This window comes from Cynocephalus volans, chromosome X, assembly GCF_027409185.1.
Source record: "Cynocephalus volans isolate mCynVol1 chromosome X, mCynVol1.pri, whole genome shotgun sequence".
In the NCBI taxonomy this organism is placed as follows: Eukaryota; Metazoa; Chordata; class Mammalia; order Dermoptera; family Cynocephalidae; genus Cynocephalus; species Cynocephalus volans.
Genome location: NC_084478.1, coordinates 64529776 through 64550106, shown reverse-complemented (window position 1 = coordinate 64550106; position 20331 = coordinate 64529776). Strand labels below are relative to the sequence as shown.

The 20331-nt window shown below is 37.7% G+C and overlaps 1 protein-coding gene across 1 annotated transcript in view; it reads right to left on the bottom strand.

Moving 5' to 3' along the window:
* Positions 1 to 4716: 4716 nt before the first annotated feature.
* The window catches only part of ZNF81 (zinc finger protein 81), a 94783-nt gene continuing 79168 nt past the window's right edge, over positions 4717 to 20331 (bottom strand). Inside the window, exon 5 of the mRNA XM_063083710.1 lies at positions 4717 to 8675. Within this exon, the coding sequence (XP_062939780.1) occupies positions 6973 to 8675 (1703 nt within the window). The 3' untranslated portion in view covers positions 4717 to 6972. The remainder of the gene's footprint in view (positions 8676 to 20331) is intronic.

Sequence of the window (20331 nt, the reverse complement as noted above, 5' to 3'; positions counted from 1 at the left end):
AAACACTGTCTTCTATGAGCCCCTTGCTCAGCTGGTATGTTTTTACCTCTCTGGCTGCTCCTTCACATTACCCTCTATAGATGAATCCTTTATCCAGCCCTCAAATGTTCGTAGCACAAGCCTTGGTCCTAGATCATCTGCTTTTCCTGTTACTCCATATATTTTTTTAGATATTTGGATGAGGCTAAGATGCCACAGACAAGCTCTCAAATCCCACCTTTTTGTCCCAAGCTCAGAGAATTGTAGGGGGACCTAGGCAGGTTCAGGAAGTGGGATATGTCTAATATTAATTAGGAACTTCTCTTCATGCATAGTTCTAAGTGCTTTACATGGATAAATTCATTAACTTCTTGTTATGGGTTGAACTGTGTTCCCTTCCAAACATGTGAAAATCCTAACCCCTAGTACCTCAGAATGTGACCTTATTTGGAAATAAGAGTCTTTACAGAGGTAATCAAATTAAAATGAGGTCATTAAGGTGGGCCCTAATGCAATATAACTGATGTCCTTACAAAAGGGGAAATTTGGACACAGATATGAGAGGGAAAACAATTTGATGACACATAGAAAGAAAGCAGCCATGTGACAGGAGTGACGCATCTACAAGCCAATTAACATCTAAGGCTATCAGAAGCTAGAAGAGAGACATGGATCAGTTCCTTCTCTAGCACTTTCAGAGGGAGCATGGCCCTGCTGACACCTTGATTTTGGACTGCTAGCCTCCAGAACTGTGAGACAATAAATTTCTATTGTTTTAAGCCACCCTGTTTATAGTGCTTTGTTACAGCATCCCTAGGAAATTAACACACTTCTCAGTCAAATCTATAAGATAGGTACCAGTGTGATCATCTTTTATAGCTGAAAAAAAATCAGAACAGAGAGGTTAACTGAACTGCCCAAGATCACATAGCCAGTAAATGGTAGAGCCAGGATTGAAACCCAGGCAGGCTGGTTTTTGAGCCTAACTGCCTAACCACTATGCAAACTTTCTAAATATTTTTAACAGCATTGCTCCTAGTGACAAAAAAGGTTGAAAACAGCTGTGAATAAATTTTAATATGTGACTAGTTGAATAAATTATTGCATATCCACTCTATGAACTATCATGCAAAAGAGATATTATTGAGTAATAAAACAAGACACAGAGATGGTATATGCTATAATCTCAGTTTTGAAAATGAAAGAAGAAATCAATCCTCATATAGTTTCTATCTGATTACAAGCATGGTAACATATGTATGTCTATATATGATTATGAACACAGATTAAAACTTGAAAGTGCTCACAGTATTGGTTAGTCTATTGGTTAGTATTGATTAGTATTGGCTGTCTATTGGGGAAGAAAAGTGGAGGAGGAAATTCAGTAAATAATGAATGTATCTGTTAGCTTTTTCTGGGTAATAAGCCACCCAAAACTTAGTGACTTAAAACAAACATTTTAGTCCATGATTCTGTTAGTTGTCTGGAATGGGTGGGATGGATGGCAGAACTTTCCCAGTCTCAGCCAGTGTATTACTAACCTATTACTATATAACAAATTACCCTAAAATTTAGCAGCTTAAAACAACAAACATTTATTATCATGGTTTCAGTGAGTCAGGAATTTAGGTGTGGCTCTGAGAAGTGTCTCTGGCTGAAGGTCTCTCATGAGATTACAGTCAAGCTATCTGTTTGTGGTCTCATCTGAAGGCTAGACTGGGGGAGGATATGCTCCCAAGTTCACTCACATGGGCCTTTCCATAGGGCTGCCCCATGAGATGGCAGCTGACTTTCCCCAGGGTGAGCCATCTGAGAGAGTAAGAGAGTACCCAAAATAGAAGCCACAGTCTCCCTGTAACCTAATCTTGGAAGTGACATCCCATTATCTTTGCTTCATTCTGTTCACTAGAATCAAGTCACTAAATCCAGCTCAAACTCAAGGGGAGGAGATTATATACAAGACTGTGAATACCAGGAGGTGGAGATTATTCAGGTCATCTCAGAGGCCACTGACCACAGTTGCCTTGACCAAGCTTGGATGGCTAGGATGGCTTCATTCCTATGTCTGGCAGTTAAAAATCTGGTTGGCCTAGGGAGCCTCAACTGGGATGGCTGATCTGTGCTCTATCACTGCTCCATGTGATCTCTAATCTTCCAACAGAACAGTCCAGGCTCTTTCACACATGGGCTCAGGATTTCAAAGAACAGCAAGAGTAGGCAAACCTCAATGTGCAAGCACTTCTCAAGCTTCTACTTGTGCCATATTTGCTAATGACCCATTGCCAAAGAAATGGCCAAGTCCAGTTTTCAAAGACTGGAGAAATAGAAATTCCACCTCTTGATGGGTGAATTGGCAAAGTCACATTAAAAAGCATCATATATTCTGATGGCAGTGGCCAAAGGAGACTGTCCAGACTTCTGGCTTCTGCCTAGGATGTACATATCTGGAAAAAGCACTGCTCCTATCCTTATAACAAGAAAAATGCCAAGTAACTACAAAACCATACCTTTTCTTGAACCCCTCTGAGAGCTAAGATCACAGAGCAACCAACTTGAAATATAAGAAAAGACAAGTACCTCAAAGGAAATAGGAAGCTATCACTGGGTCACCTGTGGCAAAGCAGGAAGAGGGGCCACCATATAAGCAGTAAGATTTCAGGAAGAATTTTTAATGAATTGCTAAAAGCTGAGTGTGGGAGACCTCTAAAAGCTGTAGATCTTAAGGGTAGCTGGACCCTGCTTGCACGATCTTCTCCACAGACCTCCACTGAATGCTCACAAAAAATACTGAGGTCAGGGCAGAAACTGGAGAAAGCCTCCCTCTGTGGTATAGGTCTGCAAGGGGGCAGCTGTTGATACAAAAATGGCACAAAGCCCTAATGGGACCCTACTCCCCTCCATAACAAAAGTCTTAAGCCATTGGGGAAGAGCAGCAAACTCTGTAGCCCTGAGACACAGGTGAAGATCCACTGTGACTAGAGGAAGGGAAAAGGGCAAAAAACCCCAACCAACCAACCAAACAAACAAACAGAAAAACTAAACATGGTAAAAGGGCAGGAAATCATCCTGGGCCCAGACCATTAAAGGCCTTCTAACAGTGGAGAAGGGTGAGGATCACTGAAAAAACCCCACCTTCAAGATCCAGGGACACAGGACCTGACTAAAACTGAGGATGGCTTGGGACAACCCCTGTCCCCCACTCACCAGGTCAGCAAGAACTGAGTAATAACAGTGGTCTACTACTAAGGGAGAGGCAAGAGCATGGAGAGAGACCGTCCCTGAGATGCAGGCACAAAGGAAGGGCCTGAAGGCAAGAGTGGTCCACGAGCATTAAGAAAAATTCTCTGGCAAATTAGTGCCTACCCCAAGCACAAGGTAACATTACAGGAATTTGAAATCTATGGCACACTGAAGGTAACAATGGTAACAACAAAACACAAACCCAGCCCAACTTCTGACTAGATGGTCTCAATCCCTCCACCCTAATGGCCTATTAGAAGAGCAGCCATATCTATTTCCAGGGATAAATACTCTTTACCTCAGTTTCTACTGTCCTACATACAATGTCCAACATTCAGCCAAACATTATTAAATGCAAAACAGAAAGAGAAAACTACCCAGTCAAGAGACAAAGCAATCAAGAGACTGCGACTCAGCTGATGTAGTACTTGAACTATTAGACAGGGAATTTAACATAATTATGATTAATATGTTAGAGGATGTTATGGGCTGAATATTGTTTCCCTCTGAAATTTATATGTTAAAATCCTAACCCCCAATGTGATGGTATTAGGAGGTGGGGCCTTTGGGAAGTAGCTAGGTCATGGGACTGGAGCCCTCATGACTGGGATTAGTGCCCTTATAAAAGGGATCTCAGACAGTTCCCAAGCTCTCTTTCCACCGTGGTAGGACACAACAAGAAGTCAGCAGTCTGCAGCCTGGAAGAGGGCCCTCACCAGAACCCAATCATGCTGGCACCTTGATTTGAGGCTTCCAGACTCCAAAACTGTGAAGAAAAAAATTCTGTTGTTTATAAGCCACCCAGTCTATGATACTTTGTTATAGCAGTCCAAACTGACTAAGACAAAGGGTATAGTAGAAAATATGAAAAACGTGCATGAACAGATTGGGAATTTTTGCAGAAATGTGAAACCTGTAAGAGTCAAATGGAAATATTAGAAATAAAAAAGAAAACATAACTGAGATAAGAAACGCCTTCAGTAGGTTCATCAGTAGACTTGACAGAGACAGAGTGGGAGGAAAATCAGTGAACATGAAGACAGATCAATAGAAATTATCCCAACTGAAACTCAAAGAGAAATAAACACTAAAAAGGGACACAAATACAGGAATGTGAGAAATTTATAGCATTTTTCTATCTAACACAGTATGTCTTCTGGTCACAAATTATTTACATTACCACCCATGCAAAATATGTTCACCCCCATCCCAGGACCTCCAAATGTCTCATCCAAAATTATGGCATCAAGCTCAAATCCAGGATCTCAAGTCTTCTGTCTCATATTCAGATGTGGCTGAGGCTCCATGGGTACAGTTTCTCAGTTTCTTGATCCAGACACCTGTATGCTAAATGACAAGTTATATGAAGTTATAAGACACACTCCCCCAACACATGATATATATATATATATGTATATATATGTATGTATATATATACACATACATATATATACATATATATATACACACACACATATATATATGTGTGTGTGTGTATATATATATATACAGGATAACTACAATAGACACTCCCATTCAAGAAGAGGAGGAACAAGAGGCACATATCAGTCACTGCTCCATAACAATTTTGAAACCCTACTAAGCGGATGTTGTCAGTTCCCCCAGTTCCATGTGCAGATAATGTTGGTTAGGACACGGTGCTTCCTGGGAATGGCTCCCCAGTTCATTTTAATATATTGTTCTTGGGTCCTCTGAGATGTCCTTTGTTTCACATAAGAAATGGCCCATGTTTGTAGCTGAGTAATGTTCTCAGTTTGCATCCTGTTCATAGAAGTTAGGGAGGGGAGTCCAGAGGCCACTTTTTATTTTAAACTGTTTCAGTCCCTTTAAGTCCAACCTGGAGGTAGTTTCACTGGTAAAAAATCTATTAAAAACTTCATGGGTTTCCGAACAATCTGGTTTGAATCTACTCTGTGCCCCAAAAGCCACATCAACAATTCTTCTTGAGATAGTCCTCTCTCTACTTTGAGCAGCGTGTCAGGCTACTGTGAGACAATGTTGTGAAGATTTTAAAAAGCCCTTTGGTTTAGCTGAGAGGGCTTCCCAAGCACCAACTTAAATATTTCACACATCGTAATAAAGGGTCTTACAGACACATCCATGATTTTACCTTTACCCTGAGGCCATTTCTTACCTTGAGAATATTTTGATAGCTAGAGAGATTAGCAAGTGAAACAGTTCTTTTCCAACCTAGCAAGTCCTGGTTTTTCTGTATTTCTTCTGAATTCTGCTTGCCAGTGGAACAGTTATTTTCTTAGATCACTTTTCTCTTTCTGTACCTCATCATATGCAGCTAAAAGAAGCAAATGGACACTTCTCATATTCTGCTTCAGATTTCTTTAGCCAGATTCACAAGTTCATTAGGTATATTCTCTGTCTTCCCACAGAGCACGGTGACTGTTTTGCCATGTTTTTCCTTACTAAATAAAATGGTTGCCATCTTTTCCAGCTTTTGCTAACAGTTTTCCTCACTGTTTCTCCAGTCTCCGCCTGCTGCTGCTACCCAGGCCCTAAGCCAATGCCACATGTCATGTTTTGGTACAGTACCGCCCTTCCCCCCATACACTTTAAGTATTACTTAGCATTTGCTATGCAACATACTACCCCAAGACTTAGATGCTTAAAAAATAACCATTTTATTTATCTCAATTTTGCAGGTTAGCTGAGATAACTGGTATGGCTCTTCTAGGCTGAGCTGGCTTGGCTGTCAGTTGGCAGGCTACTTGGTCTAAGGGCCCTCAGTTGGGCTGGCTCACCTCTGCTCTATGTGGTTTCACATGCCCCAGTAGGGCAATCTGAGTTCCAAAGAGCAGAAAGAGAGGGTAAGCCTCTGGCAGGCTTTTCACACTTCTCAAGCCTCTTCTCACATCTCTGCTAATGTCCATTGGCCAAAGCAAGTCACACAGCCAAGTTCAAAGTCAAGGAGTAGAGAAAGAGATACTACTTAATAAGAGAAGCAACAAAGTAACATTGCAAAGGGGCATGCATAAAAGGGTGAGAGGAATCTGTGGCTATTTTGCATTGTACCACAATGAAAGAATGTAAGAATACTGTGTCATGGAAACCAGTATGAATGATAGAATTATATTTATGTGTTCATGTAAGATTATATCTGCAGATGTATGCATATATAAAACCAAAATAACTTAAATTATGGATTCATTTGATAGAAATATTCAATAAGGAACATATTTGATGGACACTATTACTCTAAGTTTGAAAAAAGAACTTCAATTCAATTGTCCCACCTGTTATACAATGTGTTCTGCCACAAACACTCTCCAGAACTGAGAGTAGATCTACACATCAATTACACTATTTTGTTGTCCTACCTTTCATTTGTTGTCACTTTAAATTGCTTAATATAACACAGTAAACATGACTGTCATTTACATAATTTTGCACCCTCCTTTCTACAGAAGATAACAATTTGCCTTATAATATTTTCTGTAGGAAGGCTATTCCTAATGCATCAAACCGACAGCATTTTTCCCAGTATGAATTCTATCATATATTGTGAGGCCATGCAAATATGGAAATTCCCCCTCCTTCAACGCATTCTTAGAGGGTCTCTTCTCAATAATTTTTCTCATCTCAGGTGAGATAGCCTGATGAATGCTGTTTCTTATGCAGTGTATTCATATAGGATCTGTCTTGGATGAATTTTATAATATATACTTAGACCTGACTTCTGCGATAAGGCTCTCTCATTTTCAAGAAACAGGATTACTTTCATGTATGAATACTGCGATGCATACTAAGAACTGATTTCTGGGTGAAGCCCTTTCCACAGTCACCACATTTATAGGGTTTATCTCCAGTATGAATTGTCTGGTGTTTATTGAAATTTGACCTGTCAGTGAAGGCCTTCCCACATTCTGCACATATATATGGTTTCTCTCCTGTGTGAATTCGCTGATGTACTTTGAGATGTGGTTTCTTGGAGAAGGATTTTTCACAGTCAGGACATTTATAAGGCTTCTCTGTAGTATGAATTCTCTGATGTGTAACTAATTCTGACTTCTGGATGAAGGCTCTCCCACAATTGGCACAAACGTAGGGCTTCTCTCCAGTATGAATGGTCTGGTGTTTATTGAAATTTGACCTGTCAGTGAAGGCCTTTCCACATTCAGCACATATATAAGACTTCTCTCCAGTGTGAGACTTCTGGTGAGTATTGAGATTTGACCTGTTGGTGAAGGCCTTCCCACATTCAGTGCATGTATAGGGTTTCTCTCCTGTATGAACTCGCTTATGCATCTGGAGTTGTGACTTAGAAGGGAAAGATTTCCCACAGTCACTGCATTCATAAGGCTTCTCTCCAGTATGGATTCTTTGATGGGCAATCAAGTGTGCTTTCTGGATGAAGGCCTGTCCACATTCAGTGCATATATAGGATCTCTCTCCTGTGTGAATTCTCTGATGCATCCTGAGTGTTGATTTTTGGGTAAAGGCTTTTCCACACTCATTACATTTGTGATGTTTCTCTCCAGTATGAATTTTCTGATGTACGTTGAGGGCTGAGTTCAGGGAGAAGCCTTTCCCACACTCACTGCATTCATAGAGTTTTTCTCCAGTATGAGTTGTCTGATGCCTGAGCAGAGATGACATTTGGAAAAATGATTTTCCACATTCTCTGCATTTATAGGGTTTCTCTCTGGTATGAGTTTTCTCATGCATAATCAATTCTGAATTCTGGATGAAGGCCTTCCCACATTTAGTACATATATATAGTTTTTCATCTTTATGAACTCTCAGATATATACTAAGTAGTGGCTTCTGTGTAAAAACATTTACACATTTGCTCAGTTCATGAGGTTTTTCCATAGTATGAATTCTCTGAGGTGCAAAAAGGTGTGACTTTGGGGTGAAGATCTTCCCAAATTCAGTACATGTGTTTGCTTTCTCCCCAACAGGAAATTTCAGATTTTGACTGAGTGCATGTTTGAGGCTGAGGACTTTTCCACACTGATTACTTTCACAGAATTTCACTCCTGTATGCATATTTTCATGGTTAGTAGAGCTCTGGGTGAAAACTTGACCACGTTCAATAATTTTATCAAAGTTCTTCATTGCATTGTTTTTACTATGAATCTGTAAGTCTAAATTATGCTTAAAACACTTCCCAAATGAGTCACGTTCATGGGGTCTTTTCTGTGAAGGAATAAGAGTTGGGCTTGGTTGAACAAATTTTCCAATGTCTTTATATTCATAATCCCACTCTGTATTCAATATTTTCTTATTGATGAAAGCAGCATGACTCAGAGGTTTGTTTTGTTTTCCCTGACATCTCTTTATCTGTTCAGCATCTTGCCACAGTTCTTTTAAAATGGAATACAATGAATCATCTCTTGTATCTTCACCCTCCATTTCACTACGAAATGCAGCTTTTCCAGAAATTCTTTTTTGTGAGTTCTTAATCCCAAACTTCCCATCTAAAAAGAGAAAGAAAAAGTAAAATTGACACAAAAGATAGACAGCAGAAGATTGAAGACATGGAAATCAGTAAATCTGATGATGATGATGATGATGATGACGATGATGACAGGAAATACATATATAGCACTTATTATGTGCCAACGTTTTTATATGACACAATATTCTAGACACTGTTCTAAGAAATATATAGGTATGAATTCACTTAATCCTTTCAAAAGTCCTATGAGGTATCTACTATTATTTTTTTTTCTTTCTTTCTTTCTTTCTTTCTTTTTTTAAGTTTTATTTTGTCGATATACATTGTGGCTGATTATTGCTCCCCATCACCAAAACCTCCCTCCCTTCTCCCTCCCCCCCTCCCCCCCAACAATGTCCTTTCTGTTTGCTTGTCGTATCAACTTCAAGTAATTGTGGTTGTTATATCTTCTCCCCCCCCCCCCCCGGTTTGTGTGTGTGTGTTTATCTACCTTTTGTAGATAAGGAAAGTGAAGCTCATAATGGTTATATAATTTGCCCTAAAAAATGGTTAAGTGTTGGAGGATGAAGTTCACCATAAGCAGTCCAGCTCTATTTTGGTAGGAAGCTTGGCTATCAAGTAGGATGGATAGAAGATTGATGAGAAAAGGGTATTCAGGGGAAATATCTGTGGAGAGCCTAGGCTTGGAGGAAGTAACTCAGAGTCTAAGTCCTCATTAGCTTTCAATTCGGAATCCTCACTAATCTCATTGCTTCATCTTGCTATTAGCAACAATACCAAATTAACATGATAAAAACCAATTTATTCATGTCTATAGGAAAAATATTGTGGTCATAGACATCTTGAGCTATACAAACAATAAATGAGGTCTACACTCTAACTCTCCAGTCAGGTGTAATTGTTTTCTTGGACCCAAATTATAAATATCTAGCAAGAAGTATAAAATAGGAGAGAAGATAAGCCATCTGTGGCAGAGACTGCAAGCTGTCCACTATAATCCATTTCCCTATTCTTATGTATTAACAGAGCAGTAGCCAGGCATACGGCTGCCCAGTCATATAACATTTCTCAGCCTCCTTTGAAAACTGGTGTGGCCATGTGACAATGTTCTCACCAATAAAATGTGTGAAAAGATGATGGGTGCCACTTTCACATTAGAGCATTGAGACAGGAGGCATGTTTTCTCCACATCCACTTCTACCTTCTTGCTTAATAAAACCTGGACTTGGCAGTAACGTACATTCAAACAAGCAGATGCCACAAAAAAATTCACACCTAAGAGGTGGTGGAATAATGAGTCAGAAGGAGCCTGGATTCCTGAACAAACATGAGCAATGAGGTTTTCTATAAGAGAGAAAGAAAATTCTTTAGTATTTAAGTCACTTTATCTTATAATCTCTTTATTACTACAAATTAACTTTAACATAATTCATATACTATTCTTGCCTAGAGGGGGTATCACAGATGTTTCTATTACCAGTACAGTGCATGAGTCATATTAGATTCTTGATAAATAATTTTAAATTGGAAAAATCATACTATTCGGTAAGAGATTTTTTTACATTATTTTTTAACTTCTCAATATACATTGTAGCTGATTTTCATGTCCCTTTACCCATTCCTCTTTCCTTCCTCCCTTTCTCCCCTCCTCCCCATCATATCTGTTCACTTGTCTTAACAAGTTCAAGGAATTGTTGTGATTGTTGTGTCTTCTTCCCCCACCCTTTATTTGTTTGTATATTTATTTATTTATTTATTTTTAGCTCCCACAAATTAGTGACAACATGTGGTATTTCTCTTTCTGTGCCTGACTTGTTTTGCTTAATACAATTTTCTCTAAGTCCATCCATGTTGTTGCAAATGGTAGTATTTCATTCTTTTTTATAGCAGAGTAGTATTCCCTATTCTTAAGCATTAACAGAGTAGTAGCCAGGCATATGGCTGCCCAGTTATATAACATTTCTCAGCCTCCTTTGAAAATTGGTGTGGCCATGTGACACTGCCTAGAGAAGCCTGAGAGCTGCCAGGCCCACATGCCCCGAGTCAGCCATGCCAGAGCAGGCAGGCACCATGGGACCCCAAGCCCAGGCCAGTCCCTGCTTCCCAGAGAGGCCTGAGACCCACCAGGCCTACATGCCCCGAATCAGCTACAACAGAACAGGCAGGTGACATGGGACCCCCAGCCCAAACTAGGCCCCACTGGGCAGAATTGGCAGTCCCTTCAGGATCCAGCACAGACATCAGGGTGGAACGAGTGAACCATGATACCCCCTGCCACAATGACTAAACACCAAAGGAAAGAAACCAGAAATATGAAAAATTGGTAAGAGATTTTAGATACTGAAAATGGTCTGAGTCATCAAATCTAGTTTTCCCCTTACAGTCAGTTGATGCTGTACTCCAGACAAATGTCCCATCCAAAATCTTACCCTCTTATTTTAAGTTTCATTTTTATTCTCACACATTTGGCTTTAATTTATTCAGGAGATATTAAGCACTGGATTCCCAGGTATCATTTGAGAAGTGGTTCTGCTTTTCACTTCATTTAACTTATAAACCCTTTGCTGTACCAGATATTTAGATCACTAGTATCAATATTCATTGTAAAAAATTTGGTCCCACAATAAAAACCTTCTCTATACCTCTCCTGAGCCTACAGATTCTATGAACAGTACATAAATCGAAAACATCAATCTAGAAAAAGTGCTCATGTAAGCTTACATTCTACTTGTCACTCACAAAAATGCCTCCAAAAAAGTCCAGTTCATTCTCAAATCAAAGGACATGTTCATGCCCTCTTTGTGTGTGTACTTCATTAAGCAGTTTAAGAGTATTTTCTTTGAAAATTAATCTGGTCATATTGCTAGTAAGACTTTTTTTCCTGAACTTCAAAAGCAGACATTCTCTATGCTATTCATTTTACTAATCATTTTAATACACTTCTATTATAATAAAAACACAATGCACAGAGGGTAAAGCTTTTAATATCTGATGCCACTGTCTTTACTTTCCAATAACAATCTATGATCTGTTGAATTCCTCTCAGTAGAATTTTTAAAAATCTTTCTGAAACAAAGCAAAATACTCTTCTATTCTTCTCCTCCCCCCCACTCAATTAGTTAATATGGGTAAGTATTTTCTTCATGCTTAGCATTTGAGTAATAAAAATAAGATGTAAGCTCTTATTTTAAGAGACATTAAAAATTACTACAGGCAGAAACATCTAGGGGATGAGGGAACAGAAATGGGGAAGATCACTAAATTGGGAGTAGGTAAGGGTCATGACATGGAATAGATGACAGCCTGAATGCAAAATGAAAATATCTACTGAAACAGAAGCTACTTTCCCAAACTCATTCTGAGGCCAACATAACTCTGATACCAAAACCAGATAAAGACAGAACAAAAAAAGAAAATTACAGGTCTATATCCTTGATGAAAATAGCTGCAAAAATCCTCAACAAAATATTAGCAATCAGAATACAGCAACACATTAAAAAAATTATACACTATGATCAAGTGGTATTCATCCCGGGGACACAAGGATGGTTCAACATACGAAAATCAAAAAACGTGATATATCACATCAACAAACTCAAGGACAAAGACCATATGATTATCTCAATAGATGATGAAAAAGCATTTGACAAAATTCAAAATCCCTTCATGATAAAGACTCTCATCAAATTAGGTGTAGAAGGAAAGTATCTCAACACAATAAAAGCCATTTATGACAAACCCACCACCAGTATCATTCTGAATGGGGAAAAACTGAGGGCCTTTCCCTTAAGAAAAGGAAAAAGACAAGGATGCCCACTCTCACCACTTCTATTTAACACAGTACTGGAAGAACTAGCCAGAGCAATCAGGCAAGAGAAAGAAATAAAGGGCATCCAGATTGGAAAAGATGAAGTCAAACCTTTTCTATTTGCAGATGACATGATATTATACATAGAAAAACCTAAAGACTCTATCAAAAACCTCCCAGAGCTGCTTAATAACTTCAGTAACATTGCAGGATACAAAATAAATGCCCCCAAATCAGTTGCATTTATACACTCTACTAATGAACTAACAAAAAAAGAAATGAAGAAAGTAAGCCCATTTACTGTTATCACGAAAAAAATAAGATACCTAGGGATCAATTTAACTAAGGAGGTGAAAGATCCCCACAACGAGAACTACAAACCACTTCTGAAAGAAATTAAAGAACACACAAAAAGATGGAAAGATATTCAATGCTCTTGGATTGGAAGAATTAACATTGTGAAAATGTCTATACTACCCAAAGCGATCTACAGATTCAATGGTGTCCCCATCAAAATACCAATGACATTCTACACAGAAATGGAAAAAACAATCTTACCTCTCATATGGAACAACAAAAGACCCTGAATAGCCAAAGCAATTCTGAGCAAAATAAATAAATAAAGCTGGAGGCATAACACTACCTGACTTCAAATTATACTACGGAGCTATTGTAACCAAAACAGCATGGTACTGGCATAAAAATAGACACTCAGACCAGTGGAGTAGAATAGAGAATCCAGAAATCACCCCTCAGGCTTACAACCATCTGATATTGGACAAAGGCAACAAAAATCTACATTGGGGAAAAAACTGCCTCTTCAACAAGTGGTGCTGGGAAAACTGGATATCCATATGCAGAAGAATGAAGCTAGACATGCACCTCTCACCATACACTAAAATCAACTCACAATGGATTAAAGACTTAAGCATAAGACCTGAAACTGTAAAATTACTAAGGGAAAATATTGGTGAAACACTTCAGGAACTAAGTCTGGGCATCGACTTTATGAACATGAGCCCAAAAGCACAAGCAACAAAAGAAAAAATAAACAAATGGGACTATATCAAACTAAAAAGCTTCTGCACACCAAAGGAAACAATCAACAGAGTGAAACGACAACCTACAGAATGGGAGAAAATTTTTGCTAACTATGCGTCTGACAAGGGATCAATATCCATAATATACAAGGAACTCAAGCAATTATACAGTAAAAAAACAAATAACCCAATTTAAAAATGGACAAAGGAGCTGAATAGACATTTTTCAAAGGAAGACATACAAATGGCCAACAGGTACATGAAAAAGTACTCAACATCACTAGTCATCAGAGAAATGCAAATCAAAACCACACTGAGATATTATCTTACCCAAGTTAGACTGACTATAATCAAAAAGATGGTGAATAACAAATGCCGGCGAGGGTGTGGAGAGAAGGAAATGCTCCTACACTGTTGGTGGGACTGTAAATTAGTACAACCACTATGGAAAACAGTATGGAGGTTTCTCAAACAACTACAGATAGATCTTCCATACGACCCAGCAATCCCACTTCTGGGTATATACCCATAGGAATGGAAATCATCATATCGAAGGGATACCTGCACTCCCATGTTCATTGCAGCCCTGTTCACAATAGCCAAGACATGGAACCAACCTAAATATTGCATAAGGAAACTGTGGAATATATACACCATGGAATACTACTCTTTCATAAAAAAGAATGAAATCCCCCCATTTGCAACAGCATGAATGAACCTGGAGAAACTTAATGTTGAGTGAAATAAGCAAAGCACAGAGGGATAAATACCGCATGTACTCACTCATATGTGGGAGCTAAGAGAGAAAGAAGGAAGGAAAGAAAGACCACAGTAGTATGTTGGACTTGCAGAGGGAGAGAACATACCTTGGGCTACAAAGTGGAGTCGGGGGGAAAGGGGAGAGGGGAGGGAGCTTGGGGATAATTGGGTGGGGGGACATGCGGTACAAACGCAATTTGTGGTAAGGGGTATGCTGCCAGTTTGAATCTGACCTTCACATCTTGGGTACGAGGGGTGACAATCAGCTTTGTATCTCATGAATATTCATAACCAATTAAAAGAAAAAAGGAAACGTATTACCTGGATAGGCAGAGACAAAATAATAAAAAGCATAGATGCATAGACAAAACTCCATATATGATGGGGAGAAGGTGGTCAATGGATACAAAACTGTAGAGAGATTGGAAGAAAAAGATCTAGTGTTCTATAGCAATATAGGGAGACTATAGTCAACAACAGATTACTGTATAACTTCAACTAGTTAGCTGAGAGGGTGTTAAATGTTCCCAACACAAAGAGGCAACAAATGTTTGAGGTGATGGATATGCTAATACCCTAACATGATCATTGCACACTGTATAAATGCACCTAAATATCACACTGTACTCCATAAATATATACAATTACCATGGGTCAATTAAGAAAACATGATTAAAAAGAAAAAATATGAGTCAGAAGTAGATTAGAGGTTACTAGAAACTAGGGGGGAAGGAATAATGAGAAGTTATTGCTTAATGGGTACAGAGTTTATGTTCAGGATGACAAAAAAGTTTTGGAAATACATAGAGGTAGTGGTTACATAGCATTGTGAATGTAATTATTTCCATGCAATTGTATGTTTAAAAATGCTTAAAATGGCCATCCTTATGTATGTTTTACCACAATACAAAAATGGGAAAAAAAGAAAAAAAAACCTTCACATATGGTAGGCATTAATGACAAGCTGACAATTTTGAGGAAAGTATAAGGAAACCATACAGATACAATTTTAAACTAGAAATAATGGCCATCTTGTAGATGGCACTGAGAGAAGAGTTACTGGTCATGTGTTATATAATACGGAGTTACTATAAGTTTACTTCATAAAGCTAACAACAAAGATAAATGCAGTGTTTTACGTAATGAAATCCAGCGTAGTAGCATTTAAGATGAACTAGAAACAAGAATGGAATCTGCAGCTCCCATTAGGAACAGAATAATCCAAGCATAAGAAAATATAGACCTGTTTTGGGGTGATGCTACTAAGAATTAAGATGAGAAGCTATTTAAATACAGTAGTAATATTTTTAAAAGAAAAAATAAGAATTGCAGAGTAATTAGTAAGAGAAGATAACTAAGAGGGAAAAAACAAACAGCAGAATCTGACAAAATTTGGAACATGAAGATTCCTGACTTGGGCAATGATGATGCCAATTCCTCACATACTGAGGATGAATAAAGTAGAATATTCCATGAGAATTGTCTAGTATGCAGGTATATGTGGTACCAGAGCACAATTATAATACAGCAACTAGCGGCGTCAATATGGAAGCAATCAAAATACAAATAATAAGCTCAAATATTCCAAATGGAAGACTACTTTGAGTTAATTACTATAGGAACAAATATCTAGAAGACAGTAAATAGCATCCCTAGCTAGGGCATCTCAGTGGGGGAAAAGCCTCTATGGAAAAGGAAAAGAGCAAATTAGGCATAAATCAAGAAGAAAGAGGAAAAAAAACCTATAATTATAAAAGATACAACAATAGGAAAAAGAAATTTACAGGAGGGGAAACCCAAATGGAAAAAACAACACAATATTACTTCATATCCATTAGATTGGACACAAAATGAGAAATTTGGATGATGCTGAGTGTTGGCATAGATGTGGTGAAATGGGCACACTTGTGGAATGCACATATACCCCAAAGATCAAACAATACCATTCCTTTATAAACATTCCTGAGGAATAATCTCACAGGCTCATAAGGTGTATTATATATATGACCTCACAGGCTCATAAGATATTATATATATGTCATATATATATATATGACCTAGCAGGCTCATAAGGTGTCTGTGTGTGTGTGTGTGTGTGTGTGTGTGTGTGTGTGTGTGTGTGTGTGTGTGTGTGTGTGTAATATCTCATATATGTATGATATATGTAACAAATTGTAAAGCTCAATGAGTTTTCTCAACTGTATACATCCATGTACTGCAACTCTGATGAAAATATAAAATATTTTAATCATTCCAGAAAGTTCCTCTGTGGTCCTTCCTTCCCAGAGGTAACCAACATTCTGACAATAGATCAATCATTTATCACCATAGATTAGTTTTGCTAGTTTCTGAACTTCATATAAATTGAACCATATAGCATATACCCACTTGCATGTCTGGCTTCTTTTGCCCAACAAAATTTTTGAGGTTTGCCCAAGTTCTTGTATGTATCAGTAGTTCCTTCTTTTTATTGCTGTGTAGTATCACGTCGTAATACAGCACAACGCTCATCCATTCTTCTGTTGATGGATATTTGGGTTTTAATTTTTGGCAATTACACTAAAGCTGGTATGAACATTCTGGTACATTTCTTTTAGTGGACATATGCTCTCATTTCTTTTAAATATATGCCTAGGAATGGCATTACTGGGTCACAGGATAGGAGTACATTTAGCATTAGTAGGTACTGCCTGTTTTCCAAAGTGGTTGAAAGAATTCACACTCCTACCATCAATAAATGTGAACTCCAGTTGTTCCAAATACTCATCAACACTTGATAATTGTCAGTCATTTGTGTGTATGTGTGGGTGCAGTGTTGTCTCATTGTGGTTTTAATTTACATTTCCCTGATGAATAATGACGTTCAGCACCTTTTCATATACATAATGCCAATTTGGGTACCTCCTTTTGAAATGTCTGTTATGCCTTTTACCCATTTTTTTCCCTGCTGGGATGTCCGCTTTTTTCCTTTTTGATGTTTAAGAGTTCTTTATATATTCTGAATATAAAGACATTTGTCAAATCTATGTATTGCAAATATCTTCTCCCAGTTTGTGGCTTGCCTATTCACTTTCTTAATGATATCTTTTGAAGAAGAATAATTCTTCATTCTAACATAGTTCAATTTACTATCAAATGAGATGTGAAGTGTTCATTTTATTTTTCTTCAAAAGGACTTGAATAATATTATTTCTTCTCTAAATGACTGGATGAATTCACCAATAAAGCCAGGTATGCTGGGATCTTTGTGGAAAGATTTTAAATTATAGATTAAATTTCTGTAATAGATCAAAAGACTACAAAGATTTTTCTCTTTTTTCTTGTGAGATTTCTTGTAATTTCTGTTTTTCTTTCTTTATTGTTTTTTTACATTCTAAGATGTTGTTGCAGTACAGCTGGTGGGGGAGGGGGAGAGGAGAAGGGGGAGTGAAATAGGGTGGGAGGAAGAGGGAGGAGGGGGGTGCGTAGTTAAGGCCTGTGGCACCCCCCTCATTCCTGAAGGGGAGACCAGGGGGCTTCCAGGGGTGTCTTGGTCACTGCTGGGCTGGATGCAGATGTCAGGGAGGTGTGGCTGAAGCCCTTGGCCCCCCGCCACCCTGGCTTAGGAGCCCAAGGTGTTTCTGGTGGCGGCTTGGTGGTCATTGCTGGGCTGGTTGCAGATGTTCTGTTTTTCTAGGACTGTCCCTTTCACCTCAGTTATCAAACTTTTTGGCATAAAGTTGGTCATAATAACTACTTCATATTCTTTTTATGCTTGTAAGATTTGTAATGATGTTTCTTTTTTTCATTCATGGTATTGATAATCTGTTTTCTCTTTCTTTTTCTTGGTTAGTCTTGCTAGATTTATCAATTGTATTAATCTTTCAAATAACTAACTTTTGGCTTTTGTTAGTTTTCACTATTATATATTGTAAATTGCAAACTTAGATGGTCAATTTTTAATATTTCTAATTATTTGGTAGATATATGTGATGCAAGAAATTTTCTTTTTTTGAGGGGGGAGAATAATTTTTATTACCCTTGGCACAAGAATTAATATCAAGGATAAAGCCAGTTTGGGGTCTGAGAGACAGTTGCTGGGCTGAAGTCTTCAAGGTTTTTTTTTTTTTTTTTTTTTTTCATTTTATCTGGTATAGGTTTTTTAATTTTATTTTATCGATATACAATGTAGTTAATTTTTGTGTCCCTTTACCAATTCCTCCATCCCCCCTCCCCCCTCCCACCCATCAACATCATATCTGTTCACTTGTCTTAACAAGTTCAAGGAACTGCGATTGTTGTGTCTTCTTCCCCATCCCCCGCAGATTGTTCATGTATTTATTTATTTTTAGCTTCCACAAATAAGTGAGAACATGTCATATTTCCCTTTCTGTGCCTGACTTATTTCACTTAATATAATTTTTTCTAAGTCCATCCATGTTGCTGCGAATGGTACTATTTCATTCTTTTTTATAGCAGAGTAGTATTCCATTGTGTAGATGTACCACATTTTCCGTAACCACTCATCTGATGATGGACATTTGGGCTGGTTCCAACTCTTGGCTATTGTAAAGAGTGCTGCGATGAACATTGGGGAACAGGTATACCTTCGACTTGATGATTTCCATTCCTCTGTGTACATTCCCAACAGTGGAATGTCTGGGTCATATGGTAGATCTATCTGTAATTGTTTGAGGAACCTCCATACCATTTTCCATAGAGGCTGCACCATTTTGCAGTCCCACCAACAATGTATGAGGGTTCCTTTTTCTCTGCAACCTCGCCAGCATTTATCATTCTCAGTCTTTTGGATTTAGCCATCCTAACTGGGGTGAGATGGTATCTGTGTGGTTTTGATTTGCATTTTCTGAATGTGGAGAGATTAGTGCTTCAGCTTCATCCCACAAGTTCTGATGTGTCACCTTTTCACTATCATTTTGCTCAAAATTTCTAATATTTTCTAATTTCATTGTGATTTCTTCTTTGATTTATGATCTATTTGGTTGTATGTTACTTACTTTCCAAAAATTTAAATATTTTCTAGTCGTCTTTCTGTTCAAAGTTTTAATTTAATTTAACAGTGGTTAGAGAACATACAGTGTATGATTTCAATCTTTTGAAATTTGCTGCAATTAAGTTTATATCCCCAAATAGTCTATTCTGGTGAGTGTGCCAAATGCTATTGAAAAGAATGTGTATCCTACGGTTGTTGGATATAGTAACCTACGTATGTCAACTAGGTCATATTAGTTTATCATATTCAAATCTTCTACCTCTTTACAGATTCTTTTGTCTGCTTGTCCTATCAGTACAAAGCAAGGTATGTTAAAACTCCGACTATGATTGTGTATTTTGTATATTTTTCTTTTTGGTATTGTCAATGTTTAATTTATATATATTTGAAGCTATTTTATTAAATGCATACAATTTCAGTTTTTAAAAATATATTCCTGTTGAATTGAAATTTTATCAACTTCAGAGAAAGAGGGCAAATCACTGAAGATAAAACAGACATTAAAATGATAATACAAGATTATAAAACAACTTTATGCCAAAAAATTGACAACTTAGACGAAATACACAAACTCCTTGAAAGAACAAATTACTAAAGCAAGAAGAATTAGAAAATCTGAATATTCCTGTATTAAAGAAACCGAACTTGAAATTAAAGACAATCCCACAAAGAAAATTTCAAATGACCTGGACAAGTTCACCAGTGAATTTTATCCCATATTTAAGGGAAATAATTATAAAATTTAAGGTAATCTTATACAAAATCACAAAACAAAGGAGTGAACATTGAAAAATCCTATCAAGTATAGGAATTTTGCAAACTCTTTCAGTAAACAGAGCAGGCATGAAATTTCCCAACTCATTTTATGAGGCTAGCATTAAGATGATACCAAAATCAAAGACATTATAAGGGAAAAGACCCCAAAAAGCTAAAGACCAACATCTCTCATAAACATGGAGATTAATATCCTTACTCAATATTAGCAAATTAAATCAAGAAATACATAAAAATCATAATACAGCATGATCAAGTAAGGTTTATCCCAGGAATGCAAGGTCAATTTAATGTCTGAGAA